Source organism: Sminthopsis crassicaudata, chromosome 3, assembly GCF_048593235.1.
Source record: "Sminthopsis crassicaudata isolate SCR6 chromosome 3, ASM4859323v1, whole genome shotgun sequence".
In the NCBI taxonomy this organism is placed as follows: domain Eukaryota; kingdom Metazoa; phylum Chordata; class Mammalia; order Dasyuromorphia; family Dasyuridae; genus Sminthopsis; species Sminthopsis crassicaudata.
The window spans coordinates 278,105,435-278,132,469 of record NC_133619.1 but is presented as its reverse complement, the minus strand read 5'-3'; the positions used below and the strand labels follow the sequence as shown (position 1 = coordinate 278,132,469).

Genomic DNA, 27,035 nt, shown 5'->3' with positions numbered 1-27,035 from the left:
TAGGTCAAATTTTTACTTTGTCATTTTCCTTTATTTGAATTAGAACACATAAAATGGAGTTAAAAATTAAAACTATTTCTACCAAAGATCAGTGTCACTTACTATTTATAAGTCCATCACAAAATTAAAAGTTACATTTACATTATTACTTAGTTGGTTATAATACAGGATCTAGTTATTTTTTTAAAGTTTCTCCCCCCCTTTTTTTATTATAACAACATATATTAGTAGTTATCATAATCCACATCTGGAAAATTTTTGATTCTGCTGAAAATTATATTTTTTCTGAGATTATCTTCTAACACATTTTCTAACATGAGTTTAAGAAATTGTTGGCTTAAAATGTGTATGGCAGCTCTTTTTGTAGTGACTAGAAACTGGAAAATGAATGGATGCCCATCAATTGGAGAATGGTTGGGTAAATTATGGTATATGAATGTTATGGAATATTATTGCTCTATAAGAAATGACCAGCAAGATGAATACAGAGAGGTTTGGAGAGACTTACATGAACTGATGCTGAGTGAAATGAGCAGAACCAGGAGATCACTATACACTTCAACAATGATACTGCATGAGGATATATTCTGATTGAAGTGGATATCTTCAACATAAAGAAGATCTAATTCACTTCCAGTTGATCAGTGATGGACAGAAACAGCTACACCCAGAGAAGGAACACTGGGAATTGAATGTAAACTGTTTGCACTTCTGTCTTTCTACCCAGGTTACTTATACCTTCGGAATCCAATTCTTACCATGCAACAAGAAAATTGGTTTTACACACATATATTGTATCAAGGTTATACTGTAACATATTTAATATATATGGGATTGCCTGTCATCTAGGGAAGGGAGTAGCGGGAAGGAGAGGAAAATTTGGAAAAAAGATAATGTAAAAAAAAATTACTCATACATATGTACTGTCAAAAAAAATTATAATTATAAAATTAATAAAAAATTGTTGGTTTTTCATAATAGTTATTTGAAACAAACAGTAGTTGATTAAAAAATTAGCAAAAAACCTGAAAAAAATCAGGACTCTAAGCATTATCAGATTTATACCATTTTCCATGTGGAAATTATAACCCAGGTTGCTGAACTCCAACATTGAAAAGAGGAACTCAAAGTGTTAAGTGAAAACTTTCTCAAGAAGAATAATGTCATTGGATGTTAGAGGTCATCAAGTCCAATTTCCTTATTTTCTGGACAAAGACTGTAAGGTTCAGAGAGATGATGTTACCTACCCAGTCATATACCCTGTGGCTGACAGAGGCAAAATCATGACCTAGGCCCAAATCCAGGGCTCTTTATATTTTATCATGCTGTCTCTTCCTTTTATTCACGATTATGCTGCTCTGTTTTTAGTATGTTTAAACCCAATACTCTTATACTTAATGAATCTATTTCAATCAGAAATTGCTGAACCAAATAGAATAACAAGGTAGAGTAATTATGCATATCATCTGAAAAGTTGCATGGAGCATGGAGCATATTAGGGTTGCCAAAGTTTGTATGAGTTCTAGCCAGGTATGGATACTGGCAATGAGTATTCTTGACTTCTATCCAATACCCATAGAATCTAAGGAACAAATTAATTTTTAAAGTCTAAGTTAAAGCATTTATTTTTGCTAATACATACATACATACATACATATATATATATATATATATATGTATGTAAATAATATATATACACACACATACACGCACACATACACACCCAACATATGTGTGCATATTAAATGTATATTAAATACATGTATATTGACATGCACATACACATGAATATGTATTTAATTTCCTCAAAAACAAAGAGAAGATTTCTGCTAACTAAATACTAAGCTATGGTGGAGAGCTAGTCTTGAAATGAGGCAAGCCTGGGTCTAGTCCTGCCCTAACAGATTATATGGTTGTGTGACTCTGGGCAAATGAATTAGCTTCTCTGTGTTGTAGATAGCTCCTTAAGACTCTAGTTTAAAGAAAAGTTAATACCCTGCACGGGTAGAAAGATTTTCCTCTTCTGCGTGTTCCAGGCCAGCATCAATGAAATCTGCATTTCATGGTTTGTTGTCTTTTCCTATTAAAACACACTTCTTTCACAGTAAAACATGACAAAAGATTAGGCAGACAAGAACAAAGGTGATTTTTGGATTGTTTGAAATTGCTTCTTTTTAGAAGAAAAGATACAATGAATGATAAATGGAATAAGAAGAAAGGTTCATAGGATTTTTTGGTTTAAAATGACTCACAAAATTAAAGAACTATTGTTGTAAGACTTACACCACAATAATATTCATTTTCCAACTATCTGCCACATTCATTTACAAAAGCAAATACAACAAAGTAAAGTTTCTGAAAAATATTTCATTATAAGTATTATTACTATGCTACATAGAAATTTTACAGTTAATTTATTTATATTAGTAAAATGGAAAATAACTATCTTACTAGTTACAAAGGCTGAATGGTAATATCCACAAGAGATCCATGAGATAGATTTTCCAATAGCCACTTGACAAGGGACACACACATTAGATTCATCTGCTAGACCAATTTGTCCTTCAGAATTGTCACCCCACATAAAAAGGTCCCCATCCTCTAAAATAAAAAGACAAGAGAAAAAGCTGAAAAAAATGTGCTAATAAGCTACCAAACATTTCCAGAAGATTTTGCAACACTGTATTAATGTGCTCTGAATAATCAATAATTCACAGAGGGGAAAAAATCCCACCAAGACATAGTTTAAACTTTATATTTAGAGTAATTTCTATTTTGGAATTCAATTGCCACCATTAAGGGCTTACATAATAATTAAAGACAAAAAGTTTTTACTGGATATGACACAAGTCACATTCATATTTTTCAACACAGTAACAAGATAAATAGATGCTCTTTTCCTTACAGCTGCCTTTTCCTTATATGAATGACTTTAAGGAGAATAAGTTTTCTTCTCTTCAGAAAAGTATATCTGCAACTGAACTAAGAGCTAAAACTACATACTTCATGAGGGGTTCCTTGATGAAAGGAGTTTACGGTATTCTTGCTCTTTTAAGTACATTATGAAAGTGATATTCTAAACCTTCAAAATGAGTGTATCCTAAAGAAAGGAAAAAAAGAAATTGCTGTATATCTGATGATGTTGATTACATCATTCACATTCAGTGGTGTACATATCTAAATATAATTTTAAAAAATTCTGGTAAATATGATACTTTGAACAAAGTTGTATGTTTCAAAGAAGACTATTCAATTATATCTGTACAGGCCATGTGGTTAAAATGTTGTTCTCTAAAATTTATTTTTATATATTTTGAATCCTCCATGTTGTTCTGCTAGGCACATGATAAGGTTCTCTTTTGTTCTGTTTTCTTTCTTTTTTCTATTCTGTTTTTTCTTATTTTGTATTTAGTGTAATAAATAAATTTTTAAATGATATTTCCTAAAAGATTGTTATAGCCTTAAAAGAAGTTTCTATATTTCAGAAAATGTTAAGTTTCCCCCTCCCAAAAAATACCCCATAATTAAATAGCAACATCTAAATTTAAACTGTTATCTTCTAATTTCAAAGCAGTTACCCAAGATATTAGTCTAACAAATTTTATGACTGTAGTCTCTATTTTCAACTACTTGGAAAAGACAAGTAGCCTTTGAAATAAAAAGAGAAATGATGTCTTCAGTCAAGTATTTGAGAATCCTGGCTGAAAGAAAAAAAAAAAAAATCTTAAACTTTCAAAATGGCAACCAAAAAAAAAAAAAAAACAACTTAGAAGATCTACTCAGGCATTCCTTTCAGGAAAGAAAAAAACAATCCCACAAAGTGTTTAAAGTTTGTTTTTAACGATGTTGAAAAGATTCATTGGGACACTAAAGATCTCTATATTTAGTTGTCCATGAGCCTTACCAGTTAGTGCAGCTGAAGTATTAGATCCAGCAGAAAGCTGTTTAATCTTGTATTGGGATGTAAAAAAGCTGACTAAGTGAAAAGTAGTTCTCTCTTCAGTGTCACCAAGTCCCAACTGCCCTTCACTATTACCTCCAGCTGCATATACATTTCCTTCTTCTGCAGAGAGAAAAGAACATTAAATACTACATGTGCATCCTTACTATGACAATAATAAATCTGCACTAAATGATAAAAAAAAATTGATGAGGAAAAATAGCACGAAATTGCTGTACAACACTAAGAATGATCAGAATATTTTTATTCTGATATATATTCAGAAATCTCAAATGGAAAAAATTAATGCAAATTAACAAACTTTAAAGCACCTATTATATATAAGGCTACTATATATAAGCCTCTGCACTGGGGAAACAAAAGACAAAACTAACTCTCTTTGCCCACAAGATTTCATTGTTCTTTTATTAGATACAAAAAGTCATTGCAACATTTTCACATCAAGGAGAAGTTTGTCATTCTTTTTTAAATGAACATGTCATGTACCCTTCCTATATTTCACATTAGTGTACCCACTGGTGACTAGTTGCTGACTTCTCAGAGGGGATCTAAGGAGGAGGAGATTGAAATGATACATAAGAACTGGTCATTGGATAACTGAGAGTTTTTAAATATCCAAGTTAGAAGAAACCTCAGAGGCCAATCCATTCCCAAAAAAATTAATTCTGTCTACATCATGACCTCTGTATGAAAAGGATAATCACTAGTTAGGAAGAAACCAAGACTGCTCCTAAAGCAGCCCATTCTACTTTTGGTTAATTCTAATTTTTTTGTTAGTTTTTCCTGACATCAAGTCTAAATTTACTTTTTACTTCCACCCTCTGGGACTGAATAAAGTAACACTAATCCCTCTTATACATGACAGGCCTTCAAATACTGAAAAGCTATAGTAAGCAAGAAATCTCTAAATTCAATAACCCTAATTCTATCAATAGAGTTTTCACAATGCAGAAACAAGGGACCATCATCCTAACAGATCTCTTCTGGATACTTATCAGCTTAATGTCTTTCTTAATATATGGGAACACAATATTCCAAATGTGATCTCATTAGGGCAAATAACAGCAAAACTCTACCCAGTCTCATCTTCACATTATGTCTCTCTTAATGCACCCTGAGATACTTGCTTTCTTGGTTGTGATATCAATGTAAATTTCTCTTGAGCCTAGAATCTACTAGAAGCTCAAAACATTTTTATTTATGAACTTCTGTCTAACCATACTTGACCTAGCTTATATTTATAAAATAGATATTTAGAAACCAATCCATCATGCAACATTTGTTAAACACCTCTTATGTATGGGCCAGGCACTATCCTGGGTGCTGAAGAAACAAAAGCCAAAGTGAAATAATCCCTTGCCCTCAAGAAGCTTACATTTTAATGGGAGAAGCAAAACAGGAACATTTGGAGATACTATATTTACAAAACAGACAAAAGGTAAACTTTCTGGGGGGTAGTGGAACAAGGAGCAGGAGAGATAGTTGAGGTACTTAGGAAAGGCTTCATGCAAAAGATGGCACTTGAGTTAAGCAGAGGTGAAGAACACTTCCAGGTATAAGGAACAGCCTGAGCAATGCACAAAAATGGAAAGTAAGAGTGTCGTGGTACAGAATAGCAAGATGATCAATATGGTTAGACCAAAGAATACATGGAAGGAAAGAACCAGACTTTTAATGTTAAAAAGAGTTTATATTTAATCCTGGAGGGAACAGAGAGTTAGTAAAGTTTGTTGAGGTGATGTGATCAAACCCTTTAGAAGAACTGCTACAATACTGTGTTGGAACCAGAATAGGAACAGTCTTAAGCCAAACTATTGCAATAGTTCAGGTGAGAGGGTGGTGGCTTTGTGTGCAGAGAAGAGGAGATGTATAAAAGAGAAGTTGTGAGTTAGAAACGACCAGGTTTTGCAAATGATTAGATTAAACCTCAATGACAAGCAGAATACAGATTATTTCAATGGAAACTGGAATTTTGGAAGAAGTGGGGAAAGAGGAGAAGCTAAAGAGTTCTGTTTTAAATAAGATGATTATTGGACATATAGTTTAAAATGTGCCAAAGTATAAGTCTAAGACTTTATATTTGTAATCTACTAAATTTTATCATATTAGAATGAACCTAATGATTCATCCATTCTAAAATGTTTTGATTCCAGACTCTACCATAAAGTGTTTTTAGCTATTCCACCTCAAATCTGAATCATCTGCAAAGTTCATTAGCATATCATTTATGTCTTTATTTAAGTAACTGACAAAGGACCCTGAACAACTTCCTAGGTCACAATCTCAACTTAATTCTTCCTGCTTCCCCTCCTGATACTGAGCAGGTTCAAAATCTACTCTGTTACACATATAGCTCACATCAATCCATCTTTTCCATACAAAGAACAGAAGAAACTTTAACAGCTGCTTTACTAGATTTTAGGCAAAATGATACATATCACTTTAATAATTCTGTCAAAAAAGAAAGTGAGTTAATCTGTCATGACCTGGTCTTAATTTAGCCATTCTTGTTCTCCATAAAATACTGAAGATCAAAATCGGAACATCATGTACACATTACAACTGGTCAATATGAACAGATCATAGAGCGTGGCAAGAGAAGTAATGTGTAAGAAGATTCAAAGGTATGCTGTGAAAATATTAAATGTTAACAAAGGATTTGTTATTAAAGGGCTTAAAAGAGACAGAGAGACAGAGACAGAGAGAGAAAGTGTGTGTGTGTGTGTGTGTGTGTGTGTGTGTGTGTGTGTGTGTGTGTGTGTGTATTTATGAGATTTGATCTGATCAATGCTTTAGTAAAACCACATAGGTGGGTCTGAAGGAGATGTATTAAGTGCAGAGGAGGGCTTGAGTTAAGGTTCCAAATGGGAGCCCATCTCAATAGTCCAAGTGAGAAGTAATGAGATCAAAAACTAGGATGGGAGTTGTCTGAGTGGAAAATAGAGCCATATAAAAGAGATGTGGTGACAAAAATGATGAAGATGGGGGTGGGCCATACAAATTTATCAACTTAAAAAACTTAAGCAGTTGGCTGTAGCTAGCTTTCAGCTCATCATCGCCTGTGGTTGCCTTGGCAGGACCAAACTAAATGACTATGCAGGCCTTATAGGGTCCATGGGCTGGATATTCCCCACCCTTGGCTCAAATGGATGGAATAATTATAACTATGGATAGAGAGAAGGAAGCCATTCTAAGCTTCTTTCTTTTTAAATCTTCTGTTTTATTTGCCAAGAAGAATGATCTTTGGACTAGAAAAAAACAGGACAAAAATTGTAACTTGGAAGCTGATACCCAAATTAAGTTTTTCTGTCCATCTACAGATCATTTTGTGCTTTAGTATTATTGATACTTTTTGCAAGACTATGTCTTGCTTTTATATTTATTTTCCATTATCTTCCTTTGCTTCTCTCTTCTGTACTTGTTTTTGCAATCTAAGTTGGTTATTAGTTACCTATACAGTCATAAAGGTTTTTATAGAATACTTTCTCTTCAATGGATTTCTTTTTCTTAGGGTCTCCAAAATTCATTCTTAGTTACTTATTATCTCTCTTTAGCAGACTTCTTCTCTAGGAGTCCATGGACTACTCTGAACTTCTTTAAAGCTCCTTTGCCAAAATACAAAATGAATGTTAGACTATTCCCAGATTTCTTCTCATTCTCTACATGAATTCTAAAATGAAATAATTACTTCCCCACAAGGTACCCATCACATATCTCCCACCAACCAGTTGCTCTTTCCTAGTAAAAAAAAAATCTAGTTTGAATTTCCCTTTGCTGGTTCTTTCAAATTTTAAAGAATGAAATAAACATTGCATCAAGTCAAAAAAAAAAAAATAGCTACTGTTTTTGACAGAAAACTACAGCAAATGTCTGATTAAGTGAAGCTCCTCATCACTACTGTTAGCACATATTTCCCCAACTGCTCAATTAGTCTATACTCTCATTTCTTTACAATGTTGCTTCCATTTTTGCTTCCACTTATCTTTACAAACTGCTTTCCACAATCCTTCCCCCTAACATTCCTACATTACTTCATATAAATATCTTTTTAATATACGTTATCTCACTTCCTTTTCTTCTGAATAAGTTATTCCATTTCCAGAGGCAACTCCAGATTTCTGAGGTAGAGACAGTTAAGTTTGTGTTTGATAATCAAGTCCTGAGCAGTTCTCATGAGCAATGGAGAAGGAAATGTGACAGCAGCAAATGGCTCTAGTGTACTTAGAAGGTGTGAACCCTTAACAAAGAATTTCTTCAAATGGATATTTTATAAATAATCCTAGAAGTTATTTGAATTCTGACACTAACATTCACTTTACCAATGTTTCTAAAGGACAATTTAAGTCTACCAGATATTTTCCCTTAGAAACTTTTGTGACTTGTACACAGTTAGTGGTGAATAAAAGTTCAATCGAACTATAAATGAAGTAAATATTTACTGCAGTATAGAAAATCCATAAACTTTACAAAAAACATAAAAACTCAAACTTTGCAAAGAATAATACATAATATATATTACTGTACCTGTGTATACCAAGGTATGGTTCCTTCCACATGCGGCAAATTTTACCTTTTCAGGTTTTAAAGCTAAAAAACAAAAAAGATGAAAATATTCAAGTTATTTCTGAAAAATTAAAATTCATTTTTGCTTAAAAAAATTGCTTTCAATAATGTACATATACTACCCATAATTTATTAATGATCTCAAGTCTCTCTAACTTTTTTTTTTTTTTTGAGGCAAGTGGGGTTAAGTGATTTGCCCAGAGTCACACAGCCAGAAAGTGTTAAATGACTGACACATTTGAACTCAAGTCCTCCTGACTTCAGAGCTGGTACTCTATCCACTACACCAAGTAGCTGCCCCTATGACCTCAAGTCTCTTCTACATTAATACAAACTTCTAACAACTGTCCTCAACTGACTAATAAACTTACCATTGATCTAACTATTGCACTCTTAGAACTGACTTTTTGGCCTTTCTATTTGCTCCTGTAGCTCATTTTTCTTTTAGGTACTGACTCCTCAAATTCAAGAATAAGTTCCTTGAAAACAAGAGCTTTAAAAGCTTTTTCTTTTGTTTTTGCTTTTTCTATCACTTAGGCTAGTGGTACACAGCAGGCACATAATGAATGTGTTTTTTTCAAAGCTTTCCACCATCATCCTATTTTTCATATTATTTTCAAAACTTTTTATATATATGTTTATGTATAGGTATACAGATGTACATGCATATACAGCCTTTATTCCAAAAGTCAATCTACACTATTGTTCTTCATATTTTCCTCTTCTATCACCAAGGCCTTTTCAAGGCTTTATTAGATGTGTGTGTGTGTTACCACTTCAATCTTTTTCCAATCTCAATTTGAAATCCTTATTTTTCAAGGAAGTTTGTTATACAAGATTATATATCAATTGTGATGGATGTGGCTCTTTTCAACAGCAAGATGATTCAGGCCAGTTCCGATGGACTTGTGATGAAGAGAGCCATCTGTACCCAGAGAGAGAATTGTGAGGACTGAATACGGATCATAATATGGTATTTTTACTTCTTTTGTTGTTTGCTTGCTTTTTGTTTTTTCTCATTCTTCCCTTTTTGATTTGATTTTTTTTTGAGCAGCAAGATAATTGTGGAAATATGTACAAAGAATTGCACATGTTTAACATATACTGGGTTATTTGTCATTTAGGGGAAGGGATGGGGAGAAGAGAAGGAGAAAGAAAGTTTGGAACACAAAGTTTTGAGGAGGTGAGTGTTGAAAACTATATGCATAATTGTTGGTGGAGTTGTGAAAGAATCCAACCATTCTGTAGAGCAATCTGGAATTATGCCCAAAAAGTTATCAAATTGTGCATACCCTTTGATCCAGCACTACTACTACTGGGCTTACATCCCAAAGAAATACTAAAGAAGGGAAAGGAATCTGTATGTGCCAAAATGTTTGTGGCAGCCCTTTTTATAGTAACTATAAACTGGAAAATGAATGGATGCCCATCAATTGGTGAATGGTTGGGCAAATTATGGTATATGAATGTTATGGAATATTATTTTTCTGTAACAAATGACCAGCAGGATGAATACAGAAAGGCTTGGAGAGACTTACATCAACTGATGCTGAGTGAAATGAGCAGAACCAGGAGATCATTATACACTTCAACAACAATAATGTATGAGGATGTATTCTGATGGAAGTGAATATTTTCAACAAAGAGAAAATCTAACTCAGATCCAGTTAATCAATGATGGACAAAATCAGCTATATCCAGAGAAGGAACACTGGGAAATGAGTGTAAACTGTTTGCATTTTTGTTTTTCTTCCCAGGTTATTTTTACCTTCTGAATCCAATTCTTCCTTTGCAACAACAACAACAACAACAAAAGCGGTTCTGCACACATATATTGTATATAGGATATATTATAACATATTTAATATGTATGGGAATGCCTGCCATCTAGGGGAGAGGGTGGATGAAAGTAGGGGAAAATTTGGAAGAGAAGGGAATGCAAGGGATAATGTTGTAAAAAATTACCCAAGCATATGTACTATGAAAAAAAAGTTATAATTATAAAATTAATAAAAAAGAAAACTATATGCATATATTTTGAAAATAAAAAGCTTTTTTTAAAAAAAGGAAGTCTATTATAGCTTGACTTTCTTCCACCTTTTAGTTTCCCTTTATCTAAATCATTAGATTGCTGTAACTCCATAACCCATAACCTATAACTACTTAGGTTAACTTCATATTGGCTTATTTTCTCCCCATCACACTATAAGAGATAAGAAAACAAAGATAAATGTCTATGTATTCTGAAGGCTTTACTTTTTTGATTAATATACAAAATTCAATTTGGATTAGCATTAAAAAATTCACATTAAAACTACAATTTGGAATGAGAACTTTCATTTTAAAAAACCCATTTCTAGTTTTTACTTCCTAGAAACAAATCACCATTAGTCTTTTAAACTGGTACTTAGATTAACATATATGACCATATATTACCGTTCCTGGTACATGGTAAGTGTTTAATAAATGTTTTTGATTGATATCTAACTAAACATCTTAGCATGTGAGATCAACTTGTAATATATGGTATAGTAAATAAAGTAACTACATATAACTAGAAATTACAGAGAATCTAATGTCAAATTACAGTAAGCAAGAGCTCAAGATCTACAGTAAGGCAACAGATGAAAAAAACTTCTACAAAATAAGTAATTTTTAAAAGCAGAGATCTAAAAAGAAAAAACCTTGTATACCTCTTATGATCATCAGGATGATGATGATAACAATAAATAATAATGACAGCATCTATATAGCACCTATTAATGCCAGATACTATGCTAAGCACTTAAAAAATATCTCATTTGATCTTCACAACAATCCCAGGAAGTAGGTGTTATTATTAGGTAGTAAAGATCTGGTTCAGGGTCTGAACTCAGGTCTTCCTGATTCCAGTTCCAGCAACATCCACTGTGCCACCTAGCTGCTTCATCAAGGTCAATTTGAATTTGAGGCACTAAAACATAAAAAATGCTTAAATGTCACACATACATTAAAATCCTAAATTTCAATTAACATTAAAATCTGGAGGAGCAGTATGTTATAGTGGATAGTCAGAGAAAAGTAGGTTCAATTTAGGTCTTGGAATTATTTTACCCATGTGACCCTGATCAAATTCTTTAAACCTTGAGTGCCCCAAAAAACTGTCCTAGGTGTAAGGTGTTCCACATTTTCCTCATCAGGTGTTCCCCACACTGATAAAATGATAAGTCAAACAAATATAAAACATTTTTCTCAAGTTAACCTTAAAACTTTTATCATATTGCACAGTTAAAGACAAAAATAAAAACTAATTTTATAAGAATTTCATAGGACTTCAAAGTAAAAGTAAAAGTCTAATGTAGAGACTTTTTTATAATGAATATTTTCCCTTTATTTTTTAAAAATATGTTAAGGTATACATTAAATACAATATATGTATACATATTTGTATAGTTATCTTGTTGCACTAGAAAAACTGGATTTAGAAAGAAGATAAAAATAACCTGGAAAGAAAAACAAAAATGCAAGCAAACAATAACAAAAAGCATAAATGCTATGTTGTGGTCCACACTCATTTCCCAGTGTTCTTTCACTGGGTATAGCTGGTTCTGTTCATTATTGATCAATTGGAACTGATTTGGAGCCTCTCATTGCCAAAGATAGCTACTTCCATTAGACTTGATCCTCCTGTAGTATTGTTGAAGTATATAATGATCTCCTGGTTCAGCTCTTTTCACTTAGCATCAATTCATGTAAGTCTCTCTGTATTCATCCTGCTGGTCATTTCTTACCAAACAATAATACTCCATAACATTCATATACCACAATTTATTCAGCCACTCTCCAATTCATGGGCATCCATTCAATTTCCAGTTTCTAAGCATAATGTAATGACTCTTAATACGACTTTAATGGCTTATTACTAAGTTACTTGCTAAATGGGCAAAGAATAAAGAGCAAACAAACCTTTTACACAAGTTGGCTTGCTGATTGTTGTCTTTGATCCTAATCCTAACTGGCCCCAATTGTTGCTGCCAAACATGTAGAGTTTACTGTTTCCTGATAAAGAAGACAAAATTAATAAAACTGATTATCCTAAACATAAAATGTTGGACAAAATCATACTTGAAAAAAAATAACACTATATATCACTTTCGATTAAGCCATTTTATACCTGCTTATGTTTAAATTATGTTGGACACAAACAGAATTTCTACACTTAAACGGTAACTTTTTTTGTTATACAAATGACCTTACTAATTCAATAGATATACTCTTAGAAAATTGTGTGTAAGATTAATCATACTTTAAGTTTAGTAAGGGATTTACAATTAAAGTAAATCTTTGGTGGGTGCTTTGGTCAAGTGAATAATCACCTTTATTCTTTCTATATTTTTATAGATCACATTGTTAAAAGAGGTTACAACTGAATAAATACAATAAAATAGGTTTCTTAAATTTGATTTTCACCATACAGGGTTTTACTGACCTGTTATAAGAGCAGTATGTTCATCTCCACATGAAAGATATGCAGGTATATCATTTTTTAACCAGAACTTGCTGGGAATATTTTCTGCAAATTTGCTTTTTCCAAAAGTGAAAACAGCACCTGAATCTTTAAATATAAATAGTTTCTGTTTTAGAATTTCTGCTACATTGTCTATCAAAATAAAAATAAACAAAAATGTTTCAATAATCTACTTGTATACAAGCTTTTTCTAACTTAGCTTCTGTTCTGGCATTATTTATATCTTTATTCTTCTAATAATGAGTTAAATTTACTTTCTTGAACAAATCTATTAATGTTGACAGAATCATGGAATTTCTCAATTGAAAGGAATCTCAGAAGCCATCTATTCCAAAATGGTCCCAAAAGGAATCTCCTATCTAAACTAAGTGTTTAATCCAACATTCTTGAAGACTTCCAAGCACAAGAGATTCCACTATCCCATGAAGCAGGGTGGGTACAGCTGATTGTCATTGTTAAGGAAATTCTTCCTAACAGCCAGCTTAAGTTTATTTCCTAAAAGTGTCCACTACTTCTCATTAATTCTACCATATGGAGCCAAACAGATCAAGCCTATTCCATCTTCCATGTGACAACACTCCAAATGCTTGACTCCATATCCTGTTTTCTCTTCATCTAGATAAGAATCTCTCACACTTTCAAATGATCTCATAGGACAATAGTCTTTCATCAACTTGACTGCCCTTTTCAGGTTACTCTTCAGGTTTATCAAAGTTGTTACTAAAATGTGATATCAAGCATTCAATATTTTAAGTATGATCTAATCAAATCAACATTTAACCGTAAGACCCCCATAGTCCTCAGAACCAAAACTCCTAATAGTCTAAGATTACACTATTACTTAATTAGGGAGTACTTAAGAAATATACTAATTCAAGGAAGAACCTACAGAATCTAATCTTTTGTTAATACATTTTTTTCAGGCACCAATTGTGGGTTTTTTTCCATCTACCATATATATGGAATTTGTGAATAGAAATGAATTCTTAGTCTACACTTCTACATACATGTATGTACTTATTAGATATGTTTGTGCATAACCAGTTATATATATATATATATATATATGTGTGTGTGTGTGTATATAAACAAATATAACTAGAGAGATAATTATCTTCTCATTCATTTCAATATTCTTAGTTTTCTTTATAATTCTTTATATTTTATTTTATGCCTTTAAAAACGTCATTCTGAGAAAAGGACCATACTACACTGTCAGAGCATTCTATGACATACACTTCTGTTCTAGAACTTATTTCCACTAGTGGATCAGTTTTTTTTATTATTAAGAAAATTAGGGTCTTTTAAGGGTCTTGTCTTTTTATTAAGAAAATGAGGGTCTTTGGTGATCTATGATTTCATATTCAATAACCAAGACCTCACCATGAACACATTTCATTTGACTTCTTAAATTCTGTGACCTGAAATGAAACCCCTTTTTTCTGAACTTGGATGATAATCTTTGTTATTCATTTGGCAGATATGCACTATCTTAAGATATACTTTCTAGTACTACTCCAAACTTTTAAAATAGTTTATAATTATATATTCTAATCTTCTCCAACTAGGCTGTACAACTCAAGATAGCACTGTGTCTTATAATCTTTATATCTCTCCCAACAAAAATAGAGTATTCTGAATATTTAAAAAATACTTATTAGCTATTACTTCTTACTTTTTTATATTCCTTGCTTCATATTTAACAACAAAGAAGTTCTCCTAAAGTACCAGTGAAGCCACAATTCTTGTCCCAATGGAACAAGAGCCCTTTGGCAGAGAAAGCCTCTTTCTCACCCCCTAATTAGTAAAGATGACAGAATTTCCAATGCAGGTATCAACACCTAACAAGATAATATTTCATATCTACAGCTTCTCTAATAGGGAGAACCTGGGAAAATCAGGAACATAAAAAACAAAGGGCCCATATGGCTTAAATGGCTTTAGCCAGCAGGGAAAACACTAGCCTTACAATGATCCCATTATGATTGCACATTTTGGAAAAGGAAGGACAAGAACAACAATAAAGCCTACAAAAGGCAACTGGACTGTTTTCTATTTCAGCACTTCTTAAACTGTTCCACAAAAACTGGTGTTCTGTATTACATGAACAAAAAGGCTATAGGAAAATGTCAATAGCAGATATAATTTGCTTCCTCTAAAATATTTTTAGGTTTTCAATGCTTTAAAGGATCCATGACACAGATCATAGCCATACTTCCTTCAAGGCTATAGGAAAATGTCAATAGCAAATATAATTTGCTTCCTCTAAAATACTTTTAGGTTTTCAATGCTTTAAAGGATCTATAACACAGATCATAGCCACACTCCTTTCATCTTATACCTCCTTGATAGCATTAAAGGATTCCTTTACAGGGCACTAACAAGAGAAAAGATAACAAGAAAATGGAGGAAAATATGGATGACATTAAATCCAAACAAAGGTAAGAGTTCTAGAGAACAGCAATAATTATTGACCAACAGGCCTTTATCATCTTTATAAAAACTGTATGAGAATTATCCATGCATTCTGAAAGTCTGAAAGTATCAGTGATCAAAATATGAAAAGAAAAAGTCAAGTTTTCACATACAACATTTTTTCATACAACTAATAAGAAAGTATTTTGACTCTAGAGGAACAAACCAATCCTAAAGGCTCTCATTCCAACAAGGAGTCACTTGTGCAAACATTAAGATCCTATAATATTCTCTGATAAATGAAACCAATGATCTGCTTATTAACATTCAGTGTGTCACAAAATAACCCTTCCTTCTAATGTCCCACTCCAAAGCTACTCTCTAGAATGCTCTATAAGTAACAAACTTACTTTCATCTTCAATCTTTTCCTCTCCCACTTCTTCCTTCCCTCTAAGAATAGTGAACATTACTCCTGATAAATCTCCCTGTTCACCAATCCCTTCAATGACTGGATTTTCCCCCTCATACCCACATCTCCATTCATTGGCTCAGGATGAGGAGTTGGAATTCTATTTGTTTTCCACAACCACTTTTAAGTTCTTCCTCAGCAGTCACCACTCAGTAAGCTCTCATCTTCTGAGGTTCATCCTAATCTTTCTAACACCCAATGAAAACTCTGGTAGTTGTTGTCTGGTAACCTCTGGGATGCTCTCCTCCTTTTCTCAAAGAGTTCAGTGCCTTCTCTCTTCCTCAACTCTTTACCTCTTACTAGGGGACTTCAACATATATACAGATATTCCCTCAAATACTACAAATTTACAATTCCTCTCCTTAAATGCATTTCCTATGACCTATTCCTCCACTCCACCTTATACACAAAGAATACTCGATTTTGCCATCAGAAAAGCTTCATTTCAATATTCATGAACTTTGAAATTCCCTTATCCATCACAATCTACTTTCATTTGACTCCCCCTAAACCTTGCAACTCCAAACTCCTTTTTTTCCTCAATGCCTTCATCTCTCATTTCTTTCCCAAGTTAACATCCTTGTCTTAGCTACACTACTTGATGAACCAGTGCAACTCTATATCTTCCCCTTCTTTTGAGTCTCCTGCCCCTTAAGATACCAACTCTCTCTCTGACAAGCCTCAACCTTGGAATAGCTCCTAACATCCACTGCCCTCACTCCAACACATGCTATTGACAAAACTGGAGAAGACCACAGAACAGTTCTGATCCACTACAAATTTTTGTTACAAACCTTAACTAGGATCTTACTATGGCAAGGCAATCCTTTTACACTTTCTAATTAGCTCAATAATTACTCACTATAGTAGCTCTTCCAAACTTTGATATCTCTCTTCAAACTTAACAAACCTCCATCTCTCTACCCCAAAAATTTTGTCTCAGATTTTACAGGGGGAAAAAAATGAATCCATTTTCCAAGAATTTTCTCTTTTTCCCTCCTCATCTCACATCACTCAGATGTGTTCCTCAACTACCTTCTTTAGCCTGTTTTATATAAAGAGATGGCCCTTTTCCTTGCCAAGGCAAACTCCTCTAAATATGTAAGTGACCCCGTTTCATGTCATCTTCTTCAACATATTGCCCCTCCTATCATCCTCACCTTCCTACTTATCTTTATTCTTTCCCTGTTTATTGGCTGCTTTTCTACTGACTACAAAAATGTCCACATCTTCCCCAATTTCAAAAAATCCTCATTTGTTCTATCAATATGCACTAACTATTGACAAATGTTTCTTCTTCCTTTTGTAGCTGAACTCTTTGAGATGTCTTCTCTATAATCAATTTCTCCACTTCTTTACCTCCCATTATCTTAACTCTACAGTCTGGCTTCTAATCTCTTATCAACCAACTCAACTACTTTCTCCAAGGTTACTAATACTCTCTTAATTGCGAAATATATTTTCTCCCAATCATCAATCTCCTTGATCTCTAATAACTTTTGACAACATCTGATGACCCTCTTCTATTTGACATTCCCTTTTCCCTAGGTTTTTTATCTCCTTTGCTGTATCTTCATCTATTATCAGGCCCATTAAAGATAGATGTTTGATTCCCAGGGCTCTATTCTGGTTCTTCTTCCCTTCTCCCTCTCCATTATTTCATTTTGTTATCTCAACAGATTCCTCAGATTCAATTACCTCCAGGCTGATGATTCTCAATATCCTGCCCTAACCTCTCTCCCAACCTACAGAATTGTAGCCAACAATCTTTTAGACATTTCAACCTAGATGTCTCTTTGATATCAAACTCGTATCATTTTCCCCCCCAAAAAAATCTCCCTTCTGGACTTCATTGTTGTCAAGGGTAACACTATCCCTCCCCTGTCACTCAGGTTCTCAACCAAGATGTCATCTTTGACTCATCACTATCTCTCATTTACCACATCCAAACTATTGCCAATGCCTGCCAATTTTACCTTCATACCAATTCCTGTTTATGATGCCTTTTCTCCTCTGATACTTGCACTCCACCTCACACAGGTCTTCATCTCCTCATAGCTGGTTGGTCCATCTGCCCAAGTTTCTACCTACTTCAGTCCCTCCTCCCCTCAGCTGTCAAAGTGATGTTTCTAAGTTACAGATCTGACCATGTCAGCCCCTAGTCAATTAACTTCAATAGCTGCCTACTCCCTCTACGATCAAATTCCCTGTTTCACCTGCAATATATCTCACTCCTCACGACGTACTTTGATCACATGATTTCTGTCTCTCTGCTGTTTCTTGCACACTACTCTCTCATATCTTCTTCCTTGGCTTCTCTGGCTTTCCTCAAGTCCAACCTAAAATCTTATCCTCTAAGAGAAGCCTTTCCTGATACCCTTTTACATTAGTAACTTCCCTCTGTTAATTCTCTCCAATATACCCTGTATCTATCTTCTTGGTAGGACACAGCTATTTTCCTATTGTCTTCCCCATAGTACTGAGTTCTTTGAAAACAGGTACCTTCTTTTGCCTTTGTATTCTGGGGGAGAAGGGAGGGGAGAAACATGATAAGGATTTAATAATTGCTTACTGACTGATAGTTCAAATTCTTCCTTATACTTCAAAGACTCCCCCACTCCCGTCTGCCCCTCCTCCATTCCCCCCCAACTCTTAGTGCCTTCCCCTCTGAGACTATCTTCCACCTATTCTGTGCTGTATTTATCTAATTTTTTACATGTTATCTTTCCAACCTCAATTAGAATGGGAGCTTCTTAAGGGAAGAGACTGTTTTTACTTTTTTAAAAAACTTAATAAGTAAGAACTTAAGAAAATTTTGATGGCTAAATGATAAAACAGATGGATCTATATGTGTTTTTCCCCCAATCCTCTTCACTATTTGAACACAAATTGAATTTAAATACGTTTAAACCTTCAGTTAATTTGTGTTAAGTACATATAAAATTGTGAATTATTTTGAAGGCAAATATTAAACAGAATAAAAAGACTGGAATGTTCTAATCATAAGTAAGGCTGAGAAGAGAAAAGAGACACCCATACACAGGAAGTAAGGAATAGATATAGCAGGAAAAGGTGATTAGGGACATCAAAAAGTTGTTAATTCCAAAGATAATAAGCAAAATTTAGTCTAAAAACAGAGGACAGAATATAAGCTATTGCATGAAGTTAAAAAAGTTTCAATAACGAAAAAGAATTTCAAACACAGATGTCCAGTTTCAACTTTTATTCCTCTCTGTTTCAGTTGGGTATGATATGTCATGTCCCCATATGGGGTTTTCTTGACAAAGATATCGGAGTGGTTTGTCTTCTTCTCCAGCTCATTTTACAGATAAGGAAACTGAGGCAAAATAACTAATCCAGGGTCAAACAGCTAACAGATATCTAGCTGCAGCCAGATTTGAACTAAGAAGATGACTCTTCCTGACTCCACACTTAGCATTCTAGCTACCAAGCTGCCTTCATTGTAACTAGAAAGCAATACTCTTATTTTTCAATAATTTCTTTACCAAAAAACTGCTTTATTAACCACTGTCTTTACATCAGAGACCCACAAGATCTGCTTTACAGACAGGAAGCTCAAGATGTAGGAGAGGTTTGAAAGTGCTCAGAGTTTGAAGAGGATTAAAGAGAGAAATCCAGACTTACAAATTCCTACTTTGACAAACTGCTACCCCAGCCACTCTTCCAAAATCTTAGCAGGCAAAGTGGTGTACAAGAAAATGACTAAGGCCGAATTCGGACTTCAGAGCTGTAAATTGAGGAGCCTGGAACAGATCTGAAAAATCTCTTCCAGAAGAACTCTAACTTATATAGGAGGAGAGCCCAGGATCTTGCTAATGTTGGCTCTTGGAAATCACTTTCACTCATTTTCCCAGCGCATGGCTCATATCCTTTACCTAGTACTTGTTCCTGGAGCCAGATCTCCAAGTTCTGGGTTCAACTCGGCCTTTATTTCCATCAACCTTAGCCCTCCACTACCACTACCACTGAGATTACAACCTACAACAAAAACAATTGTACCAATATATGACTATCATAACCCCTTAGCAAATTCTCATCCCCATGGCTCATACCATCAACTCGGTATTTGTCCCGAACCGGATCCCCAAGTTCTGGGTTCAACTCAGCCTTTGTTTCCATCAATTTTACTTTGTTTCATCATTTTACTCCCTCGCCCTCTCCGCACTACCTTTATCACTACCTGCTGAATGTTCCCTCCGACATAACGCAATAACAAGCTATCAGTACCACCACTAACTGAGTAGTTTACCCTCTTAGCACTTGTTTGGTCCTGGCGATACTTGTAGCAAGAGTGGGGTTGTAGAGAAGGAAAAGAAAGAAAAGCCCACCCAACCTGTTACAATCAAACACAAACGTATGTATACATGCACACATATAAAATGTGCGCACATATACATGTATGTGTAACATTAATGTCTATACGACACACACACAAATAAATGACTGTTTTAGATTTACTCATCGTTGTCTCCCCAAGCTCTGACTCCCTCCTCTGCATCCAGCAGGTGCTGAACACATGCTCGCAGAATAAATGCTTTCCAATAAACAAAGACACAGCCAGACTCCAGCTTCCAACATCCATCCCTTCCTCCCCACTCGGGACCAAAACACCAGGCTCCCGCCCTCTAAGGACCACTGGAAGGCAGGTAAAGAGCCGCCTCCGGGGACATTAAATACGGGTGACTCTGGTGGTCTCGTAACCTTCTCTGGACTGATCAAAAGGATTTCATGATTCCCTTGGGTGAGCCTGGTGGGGGGCTTCCCAAAAGGACCTCCTACTTTCCTGAAGACCGAGGTGACTTCGGGTATCTTCGCCTCCTCGGCCTCACCCACATCTCCAGCCTCGAGGCCTTAATCCCACCCCCGACACCAGACCCTCCTCCCTGAGTCCATCCCCCGCCAACCGTCACCTCCAGGCTCTCCAAGAGCCGGAGAAAGGAGGACTGTGGCGGATTAGAGGCGCGGCCCCTGCCCCTGAGCGATGCTCACCCGGCACCAGCTCCTCAGGCTCCCCCATGTCGGGGGCGGCTAGGCACGGTCTAGGGCTGCGCCCCGTCCTCCTCGCTGGCGGCCCCCACGGTCCCCATGGCGCAGCTCCGGGCATCGGCGGGGGAGAGCGCGCCCCAGCTCCCGGAAGTCAACAAAGAGCCGCCAGGGGCAACGGGGGCGGGGCAGGTGGCGAACGGAAAGCCACGGAACGGGGGAGGGGGAGGTGGAAGCAGAGAAGGGCCTGGGAATGCCGAGAATTGGGAAGACAAGACCTGGCCCGGGGTGGCATCCGACTCGAGCGCCCCCTGCCGGCTCGGAGGAGTCCTGAGCCGCGATGTGGGACGCTGATTTGAGTGGCTGATAGGCATGCGCAGAGTGCACCACTTCTCTCCTACCTTCCTACCTCAAAGCATTGTTATGCTGCATTGTCATAGACACTGGACCGAACAGCAACATCTATTTTAAAGTGGATACAATCTTATAATTAAAACTTTTCCAACTTCCAGCATTTAGCATAGTGTACACACATTTAGCATAGTGTACACACATTTAGCACACAGTAGGCAATTAATATATGCTTGCAGACTTAATTGATTTTTCCGTTGCTCTCATTGTCTAGGGAAGCCACACAACCTGAGACTCACAGTGTTTCGGGTTTACTTATCGGCATAAATATTTTCTTATGGAAGTCCAGGACTGTTTCAGTTTTGTGGCACTTGATAGGAAATTATTCTAGAAAATTCAGTTAAAAATCCCCTCTCCTCTATAGGAATGTTGTGATTCAGTAATCCTGTTCTTGATTTAATTATTATAAAATTAATTTAAAAAAAATTCTGTCCTTGAACCCTATGGTCATATGCTAGCTTATTGTAGCCATAGAGCATCCACCCGGTGCTTAATAAATACTAATTGAACTGAAATGAACAAGGGATAATTACCAAAAAGTAAAAACACTGCCAGATTCCAATTTACAACATCAATTACCATAATCATTGGAATGGGTCTAGATGACCACAAGCAGAGGATCTTTGTCTGCAAAGTTAAATTTTTGGTGCTCCCAGTGAATTCTTTGCCTCCAGAAACTATAGCGGGCCGCTGTTATAAAGGAAAATGTTTCAAGCCCTTGGCGCTGCAGTAATTGACATACATTGATTAGAATGCATATCCTTATCCAAAGGCACTGCTAAATGACAGAGTAGCCAACAATCTGAAATTCTGAAGCTTGGGTAATTTCAGTGGCTGCTGTAAGTGATCAAGAATGCTCCTAATTTGTTGAGGTTGTTGAGTGAGGTTAAAGAGTGTGGTCCTTTGTCCAAAAGCCTCCAGTGGAAATAGACATAAACCCTTGACACCTTGTGGGGAGGACACAGAATACTCCTCTGATTGGTTGCAATGACTTGCCTCCAATATGATTGGCAATCTGGTAGATAGGAAAAGGATGTCATCAGAAGAGCCACCCTTCTCTTAAAAATGAACTGATTAGTTTTTGCCTCCCTCTACCTTAAATTTCTGCACCAGAGTGTCCCTATGCTGCCCACCCTCCCCAAAATGACCTTCCTTTTAGGCTAAAGGCAAAGAATTTCCTCCTCCTCCTCTCTCTTCCAGGAGCATGTAATGGATAGTAAGCAGTTAGAATCTGCAGTGCTGGACTGTGAGCTTGCATATGAGAGTTCAAGGACAGAGTTACTGAACTGGTCTCTTCTATAAATAAGTGGGAATTTTGAATTGAATTCCCTAGGCTGGGAGATACTGGATTCTAGCCATTTAGCCAGAGAAGAGAATTTCCTGGGCAGCAACACCAGCTCACATCAAAGGAAATAGGGAGAGTGAAATGACAGTAACTGAAAACAGAAGACAGAATTACTCTGCTCTTATTTTCCTTCTGTTTTCTCTGCCAAGCTGAATAAACTTTCCAATAGACAAGGCAGAAAGAAGATGGCTACTAAGAAGCTGATACCTAAGACCAGTTAGAGAGTACTTTGTCATTCATAATCAATTCAAGTCACCTTGCTCAGATGAACTACTTCCTCAGGTCTTGAAAGAATTGGCAGATGCTATTGTTGAAAAACTTCCAGTGATTTTTTGAAAGATCATGGAAACTGGGAGAGGTACCAAAAGACTGGAGGTGTGAAAGTGTCCCAATTTTCATGAAAGGGAAGAACATGGAGTCTGTAAACTATTGTCATATGAACTTGACTGATTGCTGGGAAAATTCTAGAATGGATCATTAAACAGAATATTAGTGAATATGTAGAAAGGGAAGCAGTGATTGCAAAGAACTAACAGAGTTAGTCCTCAAGAACAGGTCATGTCAATTAACATTATTAATTGATTTGTCTACCTATTCATTGGTTTATCTATTTATAAGAAAAATATTAATAATCTGAGGAATGCTGTCTAGTTCATATAGACTTTAGTCTATCTAAAGTATCTTCTATCACACACATATGGAGAGAGGTGAATTAAAAGATAATACAAATAGATGGATTCAGAATTAATTGAATTTCTTTGTCCCAATTTGTTTGTATGTGTATTTCTGTCTCTGTCTCAGTCTCAATCTCCTTCTTTTTCCCTTCTTTATTTTCTTCTTTCCTTCCTTTCTGTTTGTCTGTCCCCTCCCCTTCTCTCCCCTCACCTCCCCCCAAAAAGGCTCATCCTAGGTCCCAATAGCAGATGATTGCACAAGATTAGAGTCTGACCAGGTCAGAGGAATAAAGACACTCTCTCCATGTGATTGGTTTTTTCCTCCAAATCCCAAGTCAGCTCTAGGAGTAGCTTGGAAAATTGTCAAGATGATCTCTTGAGCTAGATGTCTCCAGACTGTCCCCTTCTCCTAGTTTAAAATCCTGTTTTTCTGGACTTCTCTGTCCCTTCAACTTTGTTTTCTCGGTACTATCTAGTCAAAGTCTTATTATATCCATTGCCTTTAGAATATTTCCTCATTCTTCATGTATATGCAGCAATCTGGTTTTATTTGTTTTTGCATCAGGGTCTGACCAAAACCTACTATACTAAGAGAGAATATTCAGATGTCCTGAAATATGCAGCCCCAGGACACATAGGTCCTATTTTTCCCAATTGCAACCTAGGACGGGACACCTAGCTTTTGGGGGATAAATCATAATCACAGGGAGGAGATATCTTTGCTCCTCTATCCTAGGAAGTCCCTGACCTGGCAGCTGATGCTATTGAGACCTAGGATATATCTCTTTGTAAGCAGAAAAGAAAAGAAGGAAGGCAAGAGGAAAAGAAGGGTGGGAGAGAGTGAGAAGGAGGAATGGATGGTCTGCTGATAGTTGTTGGGTCCAATTTTTGATTCTTGTATCTTTCGAAGAGTTTCAGTGTAATGTTCTGGTTAGTTTTCAGTAGGTCTCTGGACTAGCCTTCCCTTCAGCAAAGTAATCACCATGATAAACTAGATAACCATTGTCTCATCAATTTCACTGACTTAACACTATGTAAGAATCCTTGTTTCAGAGTTCTGACCCATAACATCTCCCACTTTATTTTGTTTTAGAACATAGGTGGTCATGTCCTCCCTGACTTCTCAGGGAGGTGAGAACCCCAAAAAGGAGGTGATCAAGCCTCCCCTTCAAAAAGGGGTGAAAACACTAAAAAAGGAGGTGATCATACCTTCCCTGATGTCTCGGGAAGGGAGATGAAAACACCAAAGGAAATGGGGAATCAAACCAGATAAGTGGTTTTCTGAAGGGTCTCACTTGAAACAGGTATATATAAATTAATTAACATGGGAGGTATTACATAAGCATATGGTATCACAGGCTAGTAGTGATTAACAAACAAAATGAATCAACATGAGGAATCATACATTTCCATAAGTCCTAGAAATAGTCCAAAACCAATGTATTGTGCATTACTTCATATGTCAGGGAATCCAATGATTCCTGCAAGTGTTGAAGTTCTGCAACAATCTTATCAACAATTTTTCATCTCAGGGAATCCAATGATTCCTGTGGGTTTTGAAGTTCTGTGATAGTCTCATTATCAGCCATGTTCTTTCAGTGTCAGATGTTTCTTAGGTCTTCTCCTTTGTTTGGAGGTTTTTTTCTCTTTCATCTGTAGAAATACAAGCAAACCCTTTCCCCCAAGCAGTTAACCTATCTAGTCCCTTCCATTCACCATTCTGGATTTCTCCTTATCACTTGGCAATTACATTAGAGTTGCTTGTACTGGACACTGCCCTTCTGTCTGGTTAAAAATTCTGTATTCTCCCCAATTGTAATCCTTTTCTCCCATCTGATTGCCTTTTGGCCGATTGATCATATCAGAGTCCTGAACTTCTAAAAACTCTCTGGGTGCAAACTCGGCTGCCATCATGCCCCAACTGTTTTTTGTTTGAGGTCTTGGAACTGGGCCCCACCTCTCATTTCCCTGGGTCAATCTACATTCTGAGGCCCAGTGGAAGCCCTTGCTACATTTTGTAATGGGATTTGGGGTCTTCTCACTCTATCTCTATGCCTACATTGAGCTTTCAGATGTCCTCCTCTTTACCACACTGAAAGCATTGACGAATCTCTCTGGAAGTCCCTTGCCTGTCTTCCCATGTTCTGCATCATAGCCTGGGTATAATTTGTGCTCACTATGGCACACTGTCTTATGATCTCTTCTAAAGGAGCATCTTTGTGTAGTCCCCATATAATTCTTCTACAAACCTCATTAACATTTTCCTTAGCCAGTTGTCTTATCATAATTCCTGTAGCTATATTTTCTCCAATCTTGCTATTTGCAGATGTCCCACAAAATCAGTAAAAGGTTCATTGGGACATTACTCTATTTTTGTGAAGGCTTCCTCTTGATCTTTTCCTGGGAGGGAGTCCCATGCTTTAATAGCAGCAGCAGCAATTTGCTCATATACTACTATGGGGTAACTAATCTGTTCTGAAATGTCTGCATACTGACTTTACCTGCTAGTTCTCAAAGGTGATTTGTACATTAACTCCAGTTTGCCTATTTTGTTGGGCTTGTATTCTACATAGTTCACTATACTCTGAAAGCCACAACAAGTTTTGTCCAGGTTCTAAATATGTCCTTGCTATAGATTTCCAATTATTAAGGGTTAAAATTTCATAAGCCAAAATTTCTAATACCATCTTAACATAAGACGATGTAGCCCCATAAAGAATGCAACCCTTTTATAAATCTTTAATAATTTACAAATCAAAAGGAGTGTATCTTCTCCTGGCTTGACCAGAAGAATCAAATTCTTCAATCACAGTGTATGAATTTATCAAATCAGATATATCATGTCCTTTTTTTTTATCTTTAACTAATGCCTTTTGTAATCTTGTCCTAGGCAGATTCACAGGCCTCCTCCCTCCACCCAGAAAGGAATAATTAAGAGGGGTAGATTAGGGGTTGGGGAATGCCCTAATGAGTCCTGCAGTGAAGCACCACATTCCTTAATTTCATCAGAATTGTACTTAACTCCATTCTTATCTAATTCTTCATCCTTTTCACCTAGTTTGTCAGTATCCTCCCCCTAGGACCACTTAGGTGGTTCACCTAGAACCACCCAGGAAGGGCTAACTGAGGGGAGTAGATTAGGGGTTGGGGAATGCCCTAATGATGAACCACCTATGAAGGGCTTAGAGAACCAATGAGATATGTATTGTAATGTTTCTAGAAGTTCAATGATATGCTCCCAAGTTACAATCAAACTTTAGCTTTTAATGAGTTTAACTATGCCTTCCACACATTTTCCTTGAAATGGAAAAGGCTCTTTTCTAAACATTTGTCCCATTTCAGCTGAAATACTAGTTTAGTCCTTTACAAAGTTTCCTTCTTGTCTATTTTTGTACTTACCCTAATTTCTGGGTTACAGATGTAGGTTCTTAGCCTAATGGTCAGATGCCAAAATGTAATGTTCTGGTGGTTTTTGGGAGGTCTCTGGTCTAGCCTTCCTTTCAGCAAAGTAATCACCACGCTAAACTAGATAACCATTGTATCATCAATTTCACTGACTTAATACCTTGTAAGAATCCTTGTTTCAGAGTTCTGGCCCATAACATTTCAGTAAAAGTTTGATTAGCATTGTTGTATTCTGAGAATAAAGGCAGTTAGGTGATACAGTGGACAGAGCATTGAGCCA

At 36.0% G+C, this 27,035-nt stretch overlaps 1 protein-coding gene across 1 annotated transcript in view; it reads right to left on the bottom strand.

Moving 5' to 3' along the window:
* Positions 1-21,131, bottom strand: part of RPGR (retinitis pigmentosa GTPase regulator) — an 82,380-nt gene extending 61,249 nt beyond the window's left edge. Inside the window, 6 exon segments of the mRNA XM_074300840.1 lie at positions 2,452-2,601; positions 3,905-4,063; positions 8,486-8,548; positions 12,470-12,562; positions 12,993-13,118; positions 20,927-21,131. Coding sequence (XP_074156941.1) covers positions 2,452-2,601; positions 3,905-4,063; positions 8,486-8,548; positions 12,470-12,562; positions 12,993-13,118; positions 20,927-21,041 — 706 coding nt within the window. The 5' untranslated portion in view covers positions 21,042-21,131.
* Between the last annotated feature and the right edge of the window lie 5,904 nt (positions 21,132-27,035).